The sequence below is a fragment of the Ictalurus furcatus genome, chromosome 28 (assembly GCF_023375685.1).
Source record: "Ictalurus furcatus strain D&B chromosome 28, Billie_1.0, whole genome shotgun sequence".
Taxonomy (NCBI): Eukaryota; Metazoa; Chordata; class Actinopteri; order Siluriformes; family Ictaluridae; genus Ictalurus; species Ictalurus furcatus.
This window is the reverse complement of record NC_071282.1, coordinates 13,787,957-13,805,400: the sequence shown is the minus strand read 5'-3', so window position 1 is coordinate 13,805,400 and position 17,444 is coordinate 13,787,957. Positions and strand designations below refer to the sequence as shown.

General features: G+C 41.9%; 1 protein-coding gene across 2 annotated transcripts in view; it reads right to left on the bottom strand.

The window, feature by feature from the left end:
- Positions 1-1,504: 1,504 nt before the first annotated feature.
- Positions 1,505-17,444, bottom strand: part of fam222ba (family with sequence similarity 222 member Ba) — a 69,481-nt gene continuing 53,541 nt past the window's right edge. For both annotated transcript variants that reach the window (XM_053618456.1, XM_053618455.1), the window contains exon 3: positions 1,505-7,008. In XM_053618456.1, coding sequence (XP_053474431.1) covers positions 5,333-7,008 — 1,676 coding nt within the window. In that variant the 3' untranslated portion in view covers positions 1,505-5,332. The remainder of the gene's footprint in view (positions 7,009-17,444) is intronic.

Below are 17,444 nucleotides of genomic sequence, written 5' to 3'. Positions count from 1 at the left end.
AGTTAATGGAAGACTTGCTTGGTCATGCTGCCCTCTTGTGGTATGGCGGAGCTGCTGCTTGCAATTCACTGTAAGAAGCAAGATGAAGAGACAACATAATGGGTGCTTTTTAAAGATATTTGCCTTTCTGAGCTGTTGTGATATGATTCATTTTTTCATCAGTGATATAGGCACATTGTTTTGAACAAAAATAACAATCAGGTAATTAGAAAATCTCAAACATTTCTTGATCAATTTAGTCAATAATAAGGAAGCTGGAAAATAACTTACGAGCTGGCAAACATGGTCGACCAGCTTGACCAGCTGTTTTGGCAGCTGGTAGCTGCTTAGATAAAATTCTTTTCAGACCAGTTTCTCTGTAACACGACAGCATGTTGTAACTAATCACTGTAACTTAACACACACAGGTTTGATTAAATGCCAAATTTAACACATACTTGCTTTTATTTTGTGTATGATTATAAATGGAGCATAACTTGGGATAATTTGTATCATACCTGTATTATAGCATGTTACTAAATGTTCATAATAATCTCTGGCCTGTGGATGTAAATGATGGAACCTCAATTATGAATACTGCCAACAAACCACCAGATCATTAACTGAAATTGGAGCTCGATTTTAATCACCACAGACTTATTTCTTCTAATAAATATTGATGTTCATTATTTGATTTACTTCATTCATTATTTAAAACAAATAAATAAATAAAAACAGTGTATCTGAGTGGACTGTTGCTGAATTTTGTGCTTGTTCATGCTTAACAGAAGTCATAACGTTAACCATGAACCCAATTGTAAAGTGTCACCAATGTTTTCTGGATGTTCAGAGGATGGATGGGACTCTCAAGGACCCTTAATAAAGTTAGCATTTGAAACATTTTTCAGAGACAGGAAGGAAGAAGAGAGTGCGCACCTGCAAACGGCCCAGAAATTAATGGAACGCACCTGTGCATGCAATTGTGTAATGTCTGACTTATTTTTCTTTCCTGCTGTTATGCTCAGTCTGGTTTTTTGTACGTCTTGCACTTGCTTTTGCATGTATAATTGACTTTTACACATATTTGAGGGGGAAATGGTCGATATTACTCACACTGAGTGTCACCTGGCTGTCCCGCTGTGCCCTTTTTATGCAATTCCCATTTCCATTCGCTTCAGACGGCTCCAATATGCCCCGACCTGGACTTTTTCAGAGCTGCCCCAGTCTGGGCTATTTCCTGCTGCCATGAGCCTTTGATTTACGGCCCTATTGACTCAAATCGACGCAGTTCATCCATTTGTATGCCAGCTGTCGCGGTGCATGAGGCAGCAAGGCTAAAAGTAGACTGCTTGGGGGGGGCTGTTTCCCCTCCACCCTAGTCATTTGAATTTAGTGTGTTTTTCAGATCTCCATTAGAAAATTAAATTGACTATGCCTATGACTCTTAAATAACATATTTCTGGGAATATATGGTTCTGGCACCACATTACTGTATACCACAGCACTGTTGAATTCTCAAATCTGATTGGGCAAAAGGTGTCAATTCATTTTCTATAACAGCATGACTTACTGATATGGTAAGGAGATGTTTATTTAATGCTTATGGAAGGAGTCTCCAGTGTCAGCACTTTGAAACAGTTAGTGTTTTCCTCCATGGGTGGGAAGACTTCCGGACAGAGGACCCTTACAAGCTGCATTTTTTTGGTCTTATTTCTTTACAATGGCACATGTCAAGGGGTGGGATATATTAGGCAGTAGGTGAACAGTCAGTTCTCGAAGTTGATGTGTTGAAAGCAGGAAAAATAGGCAAACTTAAGGATCTGAGCAACTTTAACAAAGGCTATTGTGATGGTTAGATGACTGGGTCAGGGCATCTTCAAAACAGCAGGTCTTGTGGGGTGGGGGCATGGAGTGGTTAGTACAAGCTAAAAGTGTTCCAAGGAAAGGTGAACCGACATCAGGATAACGGGTACCCAAATTCCCTAAGGGCAGTGGCCTCTTTCAGCAAGATATTGTGGCTGTCCACACTGCAAAAATTGTTGAGGGATGGTTTGAGGAACATGACAAATATTTCAAGGTGTTGTCTTGACCCACAAATTCACGAGATCTCAGTCAGATCGAGCATCTGTTGGATGTACTGGACAAACAAATCTGATCAACGGAGGCCCCACATCCCAACTTACAGGATTTAAAGGATCTGCTGTTAAAGTCTGGTTGCCAGATACCGAAGCACACTTCCAGAGGTCTTGTGGAATCCATGCCTCGACGGGTCAGAGCTGTATTGGTGGCACAAGTGGGATCTACACAATATTAGGCAGGTGATTTTAACTTGATGGCTAATCAGTGTAAGTTTTGCAGATGTTCCACAACATTAAATATAACTATAGACTAATACAAGAAAATTTTTTTTTTTAAAAATGACGTGACTGACATTTAAAAATTAAAACCTAATCGTTGGGTTCAAGACATGTTGGTACAGGGAAATAATCAACTTCTTTTGTTGTCCTGTTTTTAAACACAGCCTTTGTAGATTTTTTAAGAGAGAAATTACCTTAAGCAGCAAAAACTTCTGGATAAGTTCTGCTCCTGGAGTTCACAGCTGTACAAGTGGACAGGTTCATCCAACAAACTTCACTTCACTAATTAAGTAGTAAAAGCCCTTATGAAGGCAAAATGATGAGAAGTGCTGAAAAAAAATATTAGAAAGCAGCCTTTGAGTTTCATAAATGAGCTGTAAAGAAACAGCAGTTACTGATGTGGTTAATACAGTATGTATGAATCATCTCCCTCATTTTACTACCTACACAAAGTAAAATCTCTATTGAATCTACAGTGTTGGTTTTAGGGCAGCTGGACACTTCTGATCATCAGCTGAGGACTTCCTGTCCAACTCCGAGCAGTGTATTCATAATCCTTGTAAATGTTTTTTTATGGTGTCCAGTAAGAACCCACAGCTGCTTACACACACACACACAGCGCCTGAGCTTCATCATACTCATTTCCGACTGTTTTCTCAGTGCAGTGAATCGTGGGATTTCGTGCATCAGTGGCTACAAGTCAGTTCGTATTATATGAAAAAAGAAAAGAAAGTGTATTTCAAAGCCACGTGCAGAATTTGGTCAGAAGCTGAATCACATTTCCTGCACAGGTGCTGTCTGGGACGTGGCTTCGGAAAACAAAAGGGTGTGCAACAACGAGACTACACACAGACCAGACTTCAAACGTGCAATCTATGTTGAGAGACCAAAGTGATGTGGTGTATAAGAAGGAGAAGGCAGATTTCAAAGCATAAATTAGAACTTTATTTTATTATTACAATATTACAAAAAGAGTAGCACAACTCTCCACACACACTCTGTAGTTTTCGCTCATTCACTCAACAGCCACAGAGTGACAGATATGAGAAAGTCTTCTAGACTCTTCATTTCACAGCTATAGCAAAAAAAAAAAAAAAAAAAAAAAAAAAAAAAAAAAAAAAATTTAAATAATGAGGAAAAAAAGTTTATAATTATAAATAGTCACAAATTGCAAAACTGAAGCTTTGAAACTTGGAATAAAAAGATTTTTGTTACAGCCCAGAACTACACATAGCTATAAAACATAATTACAATAAAATATTATTCTTTTTTCTTTGTTTTTGTTGCAAAGTAATCCTAAGGAATTGCTTTTCTATTCAACAAAAGCTTTAGTTAATAAAAATAAACAAGGAAAAAATTGCTGTTCCTTTATAGTCTTTTTGAAGTTTTCATAATTATCAATATTATAGGTTTCATAATAACCATGCTTGTTTTCAAAGGAAAGTCCAAGGACCAAATACTTAAGGCTTTATAAGGGCTGTTCCAGAGGGAGGCAAGCAGAGTGTGGGTGATGGCGAATCCACCAACCAACCAAGACACACACACACACACACACACACACACACACACATACCCCTAGCCACCAACACACACCCACCAACAACTCACACTCACCCACCCATTACTCACACTCACCCACTAAAACCATCCCCACACAAACCATCCAACATTCACACAGTCATTACACTTCTTAAAAGTTACAGTAGTATAGCAGATTAGCCAGTGTACAATAAAATAATTAATCTGCTGTTTCACCTTTGACTTAAAGTCCTCCTTGATTTACCCACAAGCAATCTTGCAAGTGATCAATTTGGTCTATTCAAGCACATGTCATTAGAGCATCAGTAGCAACTCCTAAACTGAAGTTATTTCAACAGATACATGAGAAAAATGTAGGATCAAATAATCTCAATTTGGTTTGTAGTTAGTCTCTAAACCATATTAGTAACAATCCACAATACACAATCTTCTCCAGTAGTAAGTTTAGTCCCGCTAACTTTATTACAAACCGTCTAACAAGAGAACAGCCCATCTCTAGGATTCAAGTATGTTTTCATATCTTAAGAAAATGAAGCAGAAGTACAATGGCACCCCTTGAAGCTCAATGTTTTCTGGCAGGTCGTTTTTTTTCTTCTTCTTTTACTTCAGCCCACATTGGCTTTTTAAGAAAATAAGAACTCCACAATCATGCTGCCTACTTCATTAATCTACACGAGTTAAGACATCAGTTAAGCCACCTGATTTGTCGCAGCACTTTTGACTGTAATTGATACATAAATTATGCTTCGGTCATATTAAGCCCAGCCAGACTGACTTGATATGCGACTGAGAGAACTTCACTGATATACATGTTATCCTGTCGAAATCATGTTGTCAATTACAAACTAGCATCCCATTCACAGATTAATAAATTAATGTAGAGAAGAGGATGAAGCCCTCTAAAAAAGATCTATGTTGTCTAACAATTTAGTGAGAAATCTGGAGACCAAACAGACACAGGCCAGATCTAGAAAAAAAAAAGGAAATTAAAAAAACATTATCTTCCTGAACAGTGCATTACTGAGGTTATTCAACTTACAGCTGAACCATAGACCCCTGGCAAGAAAGGGAGTCGGCCATTCATGATGTTTTAAGGACATCATGTGATCTTTCAGACTGTATTTCTATGCCTAGAAGACGTGTCACACAGTGATCTGGGAGAAACCAAGTGAAACCAAGTGAAACCAATAACCAAAAGTAAATGGGCTTAATCCTTTAAAAAATTGATCACTTGCAAGAATGATTAAAAGAAAAGGAAAAAAAAATAGTGAAAACACTGCTTTTTTAAAATGTTTTTCAGTTTTCAGTGATCACTTTCTGTTTGCTGTCTGAATTGTTAATGTGAACTGATGCGTTGTAATGCTTTTCCTCCTATTAAGTAATTTTAAGACAGAATAGATGATTTTGTGTGGCTATCTGAAATGGACCGAGGTGGTGAGCAGATCCTGTGTCGAAGCTTATCTGTACCCTGGGTGCTGGCCATGGGCCATGGGGGGAGGCCTGGGCATCTTCCCGATCAGGCCCAGATTTTGATCTCGGAAGCAGGGCGTCTGGAAGTCCCCTCCCATGTAATCTGCTGTTTGCATCAGATTAGTCTGCCCCACTGTGGCTCCCCCAGCCACTCCTGCCGGTCGATAATGCGCCGTTGCTCCCGTGGGGGCGCAGTCCACCCCTGGGGTGGGGTTGGTACAACCCGTTCCATTGCCTGTCGGACCGTGGAAGGGTGCAGGCAACTCCTGTGAGCCGGAACTATCGCTGTTGGGTGTTGGGAGAATACTACCCCACACAGGCACCTGGTGGTAGTACTGGCCATTGGCGTAGTGAGCAACAGTGCCAGGTGGCATGGTGTTGTTGACAACTGGAGGCGAAGGCGTTGGCTTATCCATGGGGGGTTTGAGGTTGTAAGTCTGCCCTACACACAGCTCAGGCGGGTAGTTCATACCTTTACAAGGGAAGCCTGGGTCCCGAGTAGCGGTTTTGCAAGGGTGCCCAGCCCCGTCTGATACATGCTGCAGGTGGGCAAGCTGATGCTGGTTCCATGACATCATCTGCTGATGCTGTTGGTGGCAAATCGGATGCTGTTGGGGGTTCTGTTGGTGCTGCAGATGCTGCTGCTTCAAATCGTTGTGATACACAGCCATCCTGTTTATGGCACCCATGTTGTGCAGAGGCACTCCAGTGCCTACTGATTTATCTGGTGCTCCAATGGTGCAAGAAGAGTGTCCGAGGCCTGGAGGTACAGCACTGGAATGCCCACTGTGCATGGCCACCCGGGAGCTGGCATTGATGAGCAAGTTGCGGCTGATGGGGCTTGGGTTTGCGATTTGGCCCTCACACATGGATGTGGCCCCGGCACCCTGGGCCCGAGCCTGGCAGAACTGGTTAATCTGGTGCACAATGGTGCTCAGATCAGCTTGGCGGCCCTGGTGCAGGGTGCCAGCCATTGAGAGAGGAATGGTTGAGGTAGAAACAGTCACATTGGGAGGGGCATCGGCATCCGTGAGTTTTCTTGTGCCACCTTGCAGGCCCGGAGGAGGCTGTTGGAGGTGCTGCTGCTGTTGCTGAAGCAAGAGAGCAGGTGGAGGTTGTGGACCTGGGTGACCAAGAGGAGGGGGGTGGGAAAGAGGCTGTGTCCTGCCCATGCCCTGTGGGTGCTGGGGCATTGCTGAGGGTGCATGAAGCCCAAGTCCCTGGTGTTGCTGTTGCTGCTGGAGGGGCTGGAGACTCTGACTGTGTTGTGGGAGGCCTTGCTGATGTTGTGGGGGTCTCTGAAGCTGCTGTGGTGCATGCTGAAGGGTTAAAGTGCTTGGTGCCGGGCCATACCCACTTCCAGGGGCGCTCATCGTCACACGTGTACCGGTGAAGTCTTTGATGATGCCCTTGGTGATGGGTGCCTTGACAATGGCCAGGAGGCCGGCCTTGGCCGCAGACTGTGAAGGGGGATAGGGACTGTAGCGTGCTCCACCCGCGTCCAAACCGTTGACAGTGCGCCGCACGTGGTTGCGCTGTGGGACCTTGACGCTGTTAGGAAAGATTTTAATCGTCAGCGGGCTGTTGGCCACCTTCTTAGCATAAGCGTCCAGCTCCGCAGGGGTCGGATACTGGGCTGATCTCATCCTCTGTGTAGTGTCCCCTAGAGAGAAGGACATGAAGAAAGAGAGAGGAAGAAGAAATGAATGAACAAAGGAACTGACAATTACAGGGAAACAGCATCAAAAAAGGGTGATAAAGGGATGCAGTAAAAAATAACGGGGGGGCGGGGGGGCAGATAAACTATGGATACCCGGATGTAAGGAGAGGTGAGTAGGATCAGGAGTAACCAGAGCAGAGTACACAAGAGAGGAGCAGGACATGAAGACCAGGACATGAAGACCAAAAGACCTTTGACTTTTAGCTGATAGAGACACACAGTACCACTCATAACACCCCCAAACAACACAGGGGGCTGTGCTGAGAAAGGTCTAGCCCAACCCAAATCAAATCTGATCAGCGTTGGTCCTGTGGTGGTCTCTTTCAATCAGTGGACAGAGTAGAGGGGGCTGTCAAATTATGCAAATGATTAATAATAACCCATTGATTGGACAGTGGTACTGTGCTACTGATCAGAAGGTTGCGAATTCAAACCACAGCACTGTCAATCAACTTGAGCAAACCTGGGTGCCCCATGGGTGCTGTATCATAACTGATATGCTGCAAGGTAGATGTGCCTAATAAATACAAATCTACACTGCCAGCTGGGTGTACTTGTGTATGCATCATCTACACAGGAAATTACCAGAGCACTGTGATGGTCATTGTAGAGGTAATTTCTGATGAGCATGCACATTTTGTTTTCAGCGTACATGGCACATCAGTCTCCTCCTAATGACTTAATAATGTGGTCTGACATTTAAAAAGCAAATATCTTGTACCGACATAGGTTAATTGCAATGTGTGTGTGCGTGGTTGAGGTAGCTAAATGCTTATCCCAATTCCCTTTCTCTCCCTCACACACCACCATGAGCATCATGGTAGATGCACTGAAGCTTGGCAAGTGCATGTGACACTATTTTAAAACAGTGAGAGATAGAGAAAGAGAGAGAGAAAGAGAGATAGAGAGAGAAATATCATGTCTTTAAGAGCATGTAGAGAGTCACAAATCCCAGAATCCTGTATTGGCTGGTAGAGAATTTGAAACAAGCTCCCTTTAACCAAATGGGAAGTTAGCTTATTGACTCATCACCTATGATGTGGGAAACCAGTGCGGTGAACAGGGGCAGCTTGTATAAGATGGGCTAAAAGTCCATGTAAGGTTTCATTTTTCGGTATCCATATTGTCTTATTTGTGGTTAATGTTTTAGAGTATTACTTTGGATTTTTGTGAAACCCAGTGCAACAGCACCACCAGTCACGGGTGTAATGAACGTGAACGAAGGATTATTCATCATCAATTTGTCACTAAAATGAGTTTGGAAGAGAAACTAAAAATTGACAGGCTGAGCCCACATTGTCTAATCGAAGCACAAATTACACAAAAGGACAGATGACAAAGTATGTTTAGTGTTTATTTGGTCTGAACAAAAGGGTTTCAGCCCAAATTTTATTTTTAAATTTACAGCATTTAAACATTATTATTATTATTATTATTATTATTATTTATTGCTTCTGGATATAATATCTTGGGCGACCCTAATAATTTAATTGCCAAGCTATTGATAGCTTAGCCTTCTTACCCTTCTGGATAGAATATATTGGGCGACCCTAATAATTTAATTGAGGAGCTATTGATAGCTTAGCCTTCCCACTGGCTGCCATTGACATTCTTACAATAGCACCCTTCAGAACCCGAAACAAGTTATAATGTTGAGTTAGCTGGCTAGGTTACTTGGGTATTAATTACCTACTGCAGTGAGAGACTTTTAGTGTAACATTGGCTTTGTTAAAACCTTATTTTATCTTATGCCTAATTTTATAGCGTGAGAGTAGCTAACTACTAAGCTAGCGAGATATTAAGCTAGTTATGCTTATCTGCTCCAGTGACAACCCCTCAGAGTATTGCTAGCCAGCGGGCTATATTTAATAGCTTTATAAAGTACTTTTAACTTACTAATGACAGCCAGTTGCTGCAGCTGTATCTATCGATTAAATAACCACAGTTGCAACATTGGTCAACTTTCCCATTAAAGTTTCTTAAACACATCTTTTCAATAGATTCAATACTCATTTCACACAGTTACGATGGACGGGCGATTTTAGCCAATGTGCTGTATCAGGATTGAGATCGGGGTGTAGTTCCCATAACATTTAATCCCAACTAGCTGACAACCATAAAAACTCAGATTTACTTATGCTCCAATTAATCTACACTTCTATGCTTGGCTGAGCTGTGCATGTAAAAGACTTGACCCAACTACTAACACCTCCAAACTGCTTCTCAGCAGCGTTTCCAAAAGGACAACAGCCGAGCCTGTTATTATAATAACTGTGGTCTTGGCTCTAAATGAGCTGATTAATTAGAGTGTGCTCATTCTCTCTCCCTCTGCTCTCCTCACTATATCTTGATGAGTGCAGCATGCTTAAGGCCAAAGAGAACAAAATGTGCGACGGTGAATCTCTGGAGTTCATTTAATAGCCAAATTTTTTTTTTTTTTTTTTTAAATTTAATCTTTGAGAGAGACATGTATTACGTCTTTGTTCAACATTATTACTCAATTTCTACTTAAAAATGGTGTTTTAATTACTTTTGGTTGGTAAATTCACACAAAGGCTATTACTCGAAAATTCATGGTGGTTAAAAAAACAAAAAAGCTAACAAATTTAACTGTAGTTTGGTCCCACCTCCCCCTAGTTTTTAAAAACGAGTGGAAAAGTTTATTCTACCCTGTTAGGTATTTCTAGCAGTTCATATCCTCTTAGGTATAATGTCAAACACACACATACCATTATGTATACATTTATAGCATGAGGCGAGTCTAGTAAGGGGTAGCTATTTTCATGCTTTATATTTTTTTTTATTGCACAAAAATCTGTTATATTTACGTTCAAAGAACCTACAGACGTAGGATTCTACTGTACTTAACAGTATCATATTTGTGGTGAACATTAATGGCTTGAAGATTGTATATTTCAAAATATATCCTAAGCAAAAATAACCATATCTTTTATATTTAATATAGGACTTTGCTAATAAGGCCCATGATAATTTTATCATCCTTAAAGTTATTTATTAGAAGGAAAAAAAAAGTCTGATTGTAGAATTGTATACAAAAGATTGTAGAAGCCATGTCAACTTCTACATGCACAATTACTGTATATATAGAAATTATTTTTCTGTACAAGACAAAAGCGCTCTATACTTCCTTGTGATCTACTAGATAAACAGCACTACTATCCCAAAGGACAATTTTAGTTTTTCAAGTTGATATGACACGTATGATGCATCTATAGAATATAAAAGACACTGAGGGAATAAAAGATGAGAGACAGACAGACAGAGAGAGAGAGAGAGAGAGAGAGAGAGAGAGAGAGAGAGAGAGAGAGAGAGAGAGAGAGAATTTGACGATAAGTGTTCTCTGTGAAGCCACTGTCTGGCTGCTGAAAGGAAGTCTTTGTATAAAACAAGCTTTTATCATTCGAAGTGAGAGAGAGAAAGAGAGAGGAAGAGAAGGAGAGACAGAATTAGGGGGCAGGAGAGATAGATGGGTGAGGGGGCTTCTGATGTGCACCCACCTGCACTTCCCTGCCACTCTGATCCAGAACCATCCTTCCTACACACACACCACATTTACATGCATTTCCATTTGCCCCTGGCTCCCTCATCTCCAAGCTTCTCACGGTGACCAAGGCCACTCACACAGGCTCATTCACGTCGAGGTCACTTCTCTAACAGTCTAATATTAATTCTGCACACTGATGAAAGAAAGGCACAATTTTTTTTCCCTGGTTCACTTATTTACAAGGCCCTCGCTCACTCTGCATGAAGTAATTCTCTGAGCATTTTTAATCTGTTGTTCACAAAAATGTATTGTGGGCTCTGTGGTGACGATGAGCTGTGGGAACACTGAAGATACCTGCTAGTCTGTATAAGATTAGGTGTCAGGAACTCAGTTTTTCCCTAAAGCTTTTTCCCCGAAGAACACAGGATGACCTGGTACCAGGAAACTCTTAGCTAACTAGAGAACCTAGCTAATATTAAAGCTGAACAAAATAGATGTAACGGTTATACAATTTGTACGAGTTTGACTCCTGATAAATAAATCGTGGCGAATATGGCACTGCAAATAACGACATCAGAAAGGAAAAAAAAAAAATAATCCCACTTAAGACCTGTGACAAATATCCATCCATCCATCCATCCTGTCTAGCTATTTGGGATGACAGAAAAATATAGCTTTTCCAAATACAAAACATGTGAATGAAGTTGTACTTTTTAGACCATTTTCAGTAGTTTCCTAAGAATCTAAGCGAAAAAAAATTCTACTTACTATTCTATATAGTTTGTTTACAATTGTTACAAACTAAGCTAATTCAGGGGTACATTAAAGATGCATGGTGGTGGTGGTAGGGAGAAAATGTATCATAATACTCAATGCACAAAATGTATTATGGTATTTGAAAACAAACCAGGAGTACCTAATTAAGAAAAACTAGAACAATGTTTGCTTAGAACAAATCAGCAGCTTGGTATGAGTAACAACATAGTTGGTAAGTGTTAAGCAGTTATTACAAATATCTACATCATACTGCCAAATTGCCCAGGGCTAGTGCAGACAGAGGCCTGTATTCTGAGCAGGAGGATGATGTTAAAGCTGTATGACGTGTTCAACCAGTGGAAAGTGCTTTACTAGTTTCAGATCAGTGCTGTGGGGCAAACCTCCAGGCAGACACCATGAGCAGAGACCTGGCTGGCTGAGTTTCAACCACTTTGCTAAATGACAAAAACACTTGCCTCTCTTTCACTCCAAACTATGCACTAATCACTTAGCACTGGAGCTAAATACTGAAAAGCTGTCTTCAACTCATCTGTCTCACTGTAATGCTGTGTCACTAAAAATACCAGCATTGGTGACTACTACAGCAAAAGTATCGGGACTTGTACTCGGTCTTAACAATCTGGTTTGATGCATCTCTAGTTAGTGCCATGGTGGAAGTGGAGCCCACGAAACTGGTCATAAAGCAGGAATACACCCTGGATAGATCCAATGAGGGACACAACACACACACACACACACACACACATATATTCATTCACACAGACGGACAATTTACAGTCACCAATTCACTGAAATGCTGAATACATTAAGTAAATTTTAGTCTTATTCAAGACAAAAGTATGAATAATCTGAGAAATTATGAATGAGTTGTCAAGTCTACATGTAATCTCCCCTCATCAGTGATGGAGGCTCAAACCATTTTTATATGTACAGTGCTTATAACACACATTGTTAACAGAACAGCTTTACGGAAACCCAGAGCCAGAGGCGACACTGGAAAGAAAAATTTCCCGGGCCCGAGAAACCATCAGAGGAGCCAGACTCAAAAGGGAACTCATCATCTTCTAGTCGACGCCGAATGATGCGATTGTAATTCATTACTCTTCCTCGGTTTTACACTATAATGCTAAACAGTGCTGAGTGTTTCGAAAGGAAGTTCAGTACAGTCTTAAGTACTGTAATCTCATCAAACTACTCATTCAAATCTGGACAAAAGCTAACCAAGCACATGAAAGCTAACCTAGTGAGTGAAAGCTAGCCTGGTGCGTGTAGACTACTGTGATATCTGGTAAGCGAATCAGTAAGTAACGGAGTCGAACAATCCTAATTTTTGCACTTTGATATTTAGTTCTGCTTGCATGAACTAGCATATGGGTTTAAAAAAAAAAATTATTCAAAGTTTTCTGGATGTTTAATATACTACTCACACAAATGTTTTAATATTTTACACCATGTTCCCTGGGACTTTAATGACTATTATATAAAAAGGAGGCTGAGACAGCCAAAAATAGAGACGGATAGCGAGACATAAGAGAGAACAATTTATGGAACTGATGACACAACATTCATTTTGCAGAAAGTCTTAAGGCGTCGTTTGGTATGGAATTATGAAGTATCTTCTCTCTTACGCTCGCCTTCTTCACTTTGCCCCCCCGACCCTTCATCTTCTACTCCCAGCTGCATTCTTCTCCCTTCATATGAATCATGAATAGAGAGCCATATTAAAGTGTGGAGTATCGTATCTGACCTCAGTGATCGACCCACTGCTACAGCCTGATAGTTAATACCCACTACTGCATTCGGCCTCGGGTGGAGAGAGACCGCGCGAGACAGAGAGAGGCAGACGCAGCAGGAAGAGAGTGTGAGATGGAGTGAGAGAGATAAGCCAGTTTTGGTTTGGTCATGTCCCCAGGCTAGGAGAATCTCTAAGCTAAGCTGAGTAGAGGAAACTGGTCCTAGATTACAACAAAACACTCCATTCCTGTCCAGAGATCCAGTCTCAGAGGTGCACATTAGAGCCATTTACTACAGCAGTCTTCCTGCCCCAGCTATTTGGTCCATTAAGCGTGACACCAGCACGCTGCCTTTCTACCTGGCCACAAGGAGATGCATGAGGGAAGAAAATGATGGAAACCAAGCGAGCAAGGGAACAAGGAAGGGCCAAGCAAAAACACTCTTAAATCCACCACATCTCTCTGTGGGCAGACTTCCTGTCAGATTAGCTCTCTGTCAGGGTGGCACATGATGCCCCGGAGACGTTGGTGTGCATGTCGCCAAGCGGGCCGCTAGCACGGAGACTGATGAGCAGCACGTCACCCTGAGGGGACCCTCCATAAGCAGCAATTATGGAGACACAGGCACTGAAGTGATGGGGCCATTCCTGACCCCCCTTGGCTGTCTATCTCTTGTCCTCAACTATCTCGGTCCCTGTCTATCTCTTTCCTTGTCTCTCAGAGAGATTGCGGCCTGTATCCGCACTCCTGACCATTAGGGCAGAGACATGGATTGAATTCGGAGCCACTTTCCATACTGAGCTTAGTTCCGGTCTAAACAGCTTTTCAATGAAGAATGTCATTTGATACTCGTGATAAACAAGAACTGAAGTAAGAACCTCCACTTTCCTTCTGGAAGGCCTCCAACGACATTTTGAAATATTTTGAAGAAAGAGATGAAAAAACGTCAACCTAAAACAACCAAATATAAGATAACCATATAGCACCATTTACAAATGGTGTGATGTGTGGTGAAGGCCATCACATCAATATCATCATCATCAAAGTAGGGTCCAGGTTAAGCTGTTTCTGCCAACAAAATTGCGAAATCCTGGAGGGACTGAATAAAAGGAAAGCGGTATGTGTGCACACTTCTATTAAACTGCCTTTGGACAATGGACAGAGGCAGGATCTTGGATTTTAGCTTGTGATTAGATCAACCAAAGGTAACTAATGAGAAATGTGGGTGCTTTCTGTTGACGTCTGTGGTCAGTGGAAAACACAGATAAGCACAGTTTGTCAGTGTTGACTTTCCTGTTGTTGGTGAAGCACACCTGGCATGGGCACAGGGCTCTCAGGAGAGACACAGGAAACAGAACTGTTCATACATCGTCTGCATAGCTTTTACACATGTGGAGGATTAAATAAAAGCTGTCCACTAGGGGAAAGATCAGAGCTAAAACACCCCTGGCAGGTTTCAGAGTATCTGCAAAATGCTGGCAATTTCACACCCACTATTTTGGGACGCACATCACTACAGCATGACTGACAGAGCATGGAGACATCGTACAATTGTATACAAGCTCGGTTGCTACTCTTGTAGTCACGGTCATAGGCAGCGTCTCAAATCACATAGTCTAGTATGACCTTATAGTTAAACGTATTTACTATGTATGGCTACTAATCTATTCTAAAAATAATTATAATAAAACATTTAAAAGATAATAATAAAATGTTAGTAAGGTACCATGTGTGCCTTCATACATCCAAAATGCACTTCTATACTGCTTGCAATAAAGAGGTTGGCAATAATGAGGTTGCATACAACCAAGAGACCAAATCAAGTTCAACACAACAGCAGCCTTAGAATCAAATTCCAACATTAATGAAAAGAAGCATGAAAATCTGTCTTGCTCCCTGTCACTTTGTCATCTTTCTTTCTGCCTCCTCTTTTACGCCACTTTTTAAAGCAGCAGGAGTACTCGCTAAGAGGAAATGAGCTATACGGCGAGAAAGAGGGAGATGAATAAGAATAAAGGCGTAGCAATTCTCCCAGGAGAAAAGCCTCGTATAAATGGTGCTATAGTCAGAAGTGGGTGAAAGATGAGCTTTCGATCAGGCAGAAGTAGCTGAAAGAAGAGAGTTGGAGTGGCCTGATGTGTTCGGCAGGGGAGCCGAGAGCTGAAAGAGGCGTGTCTTGTGGAAGGGTGTATGTATGTGCGTGTATGTGTGTGTGTGTGAATAGTGGAGACTGACAATGGCAAGGGAACGGCCCTGTGTGCCGGTAATGGGGGCTCCTGGGGCTAGTCTGATTACTGCTATTCTCAAATCACACGGCTGATGAAGGGGGAGACAGGGAGGGAAAGGCAGAGAGAGACAGAGAGAGAGAGAGATACAGGGAGGAGAGAAAATGACAAAGAGCGAGACAGGAACAGGGGGAGGGGGAGGGGGGAATTAGGAGAGGAGATGTGGAGGGAATGAATGTGTGAGCACTCGAGTTAGGGGGCGGAGACAGATGCAGAGAAAGAGATAGAGGAAAAAGGTCTCGAGTTAGAACAGAGATACACACACACACAAAAAGTAACAAGGAGAGGGACAAGGAAAGACAGAGCGCGCATAAGTAATGAGGCCCAGAAATGGGTCAAGCTCACACTGCGAGCGAATCCTCCGGAGATCGGTCGGTCTCCGAGGGAGGAGCGGAAGGTGCTTTCTCGCCGAGTCCAGATGCACCAGAACACACGCTGTTCCTGTGGTTAAGCGCTTCATGAATATGCTAGCCAAACACCTGCAGCGCGCCTCGCTTCCATTCCCCCCTCTCCCCGAGTCAACGCTCTTTAGCTCTCTCCTTTCCTGTGACACTCAGCCCTCTCTGTCGCTTCCTCTCCTCTTCTCGGCTTTCCCCTGCGAGTGGAGAGTGATGTCTCCTGCCACTGTTGACACTGTCTGTCTGTCTAACTGGGTTTTGCCATTCTACAGAGATTGAGTCCTCATTATCACCAGTCAGCCTCCCAGGAGAACATGCTCTACAGGGGTACATGGCACCGAGAGAGAGAGAGAGAGAGACAGACAGAGAGAGAGAGAGACAGAGAGAGACAGAGAGAGACGGGGGGGGGGGGGGGGGTAGAGGAGGTAAAGAGACACAGGGGAAAGGTGTGTATGAGTGGTTAGAGAAAGGGACGGGGAACGAGAATGACAAAAGGAAGGCTCAGAAATCACATACTATGAGCTAACACTGAAAGATATGTTGTAATTCACAAATGAACACGATTAGTATTAGTATATGGAACTTACTTTTAAATGAATTTGTAAAATTGCTAAAAATACATGTGATTTAGACAACAGTGACAGTCAGTGTTTCGCTTTACCTGATGTTCGCACGTTAATTTAAGCAAGTGTCACAGCGCTACATGTATTTTTTTTTACTTCTTTTTTAGGACAAGTACAGTTTTGAAACGGAGACAGAAGCAGAACCACAAATGCTGTTGTGTCTGTTATCAGTTACAGTTCCTCTGCTGCCGTTTCCTGGTGCATGATGGGACAGGTTGCTGCACAAAGTGTCCATCACTCCACACGCTCCCTCTTTGGGGTCTTTTCAGTCTGTCCAGGATTTCGCTGAGTGTTTTTTTGTGATCGTTGCGGCCAAAAGTCCTTGATTTTGCTGAAGCTTTTTTTTTCCTCGGAAAACGACTTGAATTGGCAAAACTGCAATCGCACGAAATTTTTTGCACGATCTTTTGCAATGATGTTTCTTGGTCAACGAGACGTTTTAGGTGTACTCATGTTCGACGCACGTGAATCAAAAATGGCTTTGGCTGAAAGTGCGTCGTGATCACGTCACGTGACGCGTCTTGGCCCGGAGTCTGTGGTAAATCTGCGGTGATTTTGAAAAATCGCAAGCTCCTCCGGATAGTGTGGCGTTCGCTTGATTTTGTTTTCATTTTTGCAAATCACAAACACATTTAGTTCTCACTGGTTGGACTGAGTGCAAGGATTTTTCTCAATGTGAATGAATCAATTCTGAGCATAGATTTTTTTTTTTGTTTACGTTTGTTTTTAACAACTCTTAATTATGTCAGTGTAAGTAAAATGTCTGCTAAGTAAGGAATAAACCATGATGGGGTGTATTGTTATAGGAAAATAATCAACAATGGAGAGGAATCATCATCATCATCATCCCAAAGCATTTTATTCCTCCTGCCGTAACTACTGTCTGCACTGCTGTTATAGAAAACTAACCAAAACCTTGTGACCAATCAAATTAAAAAAAAAAAAAAAATCAGCAGCGATGTGATATAAATATCCTTATTGAACAGAAGGCAAAGGGAAAAAAAATTTAATAAATTCTGCCATTGCTGGATGCACAATCATTTTGAAATCCTTGGAGA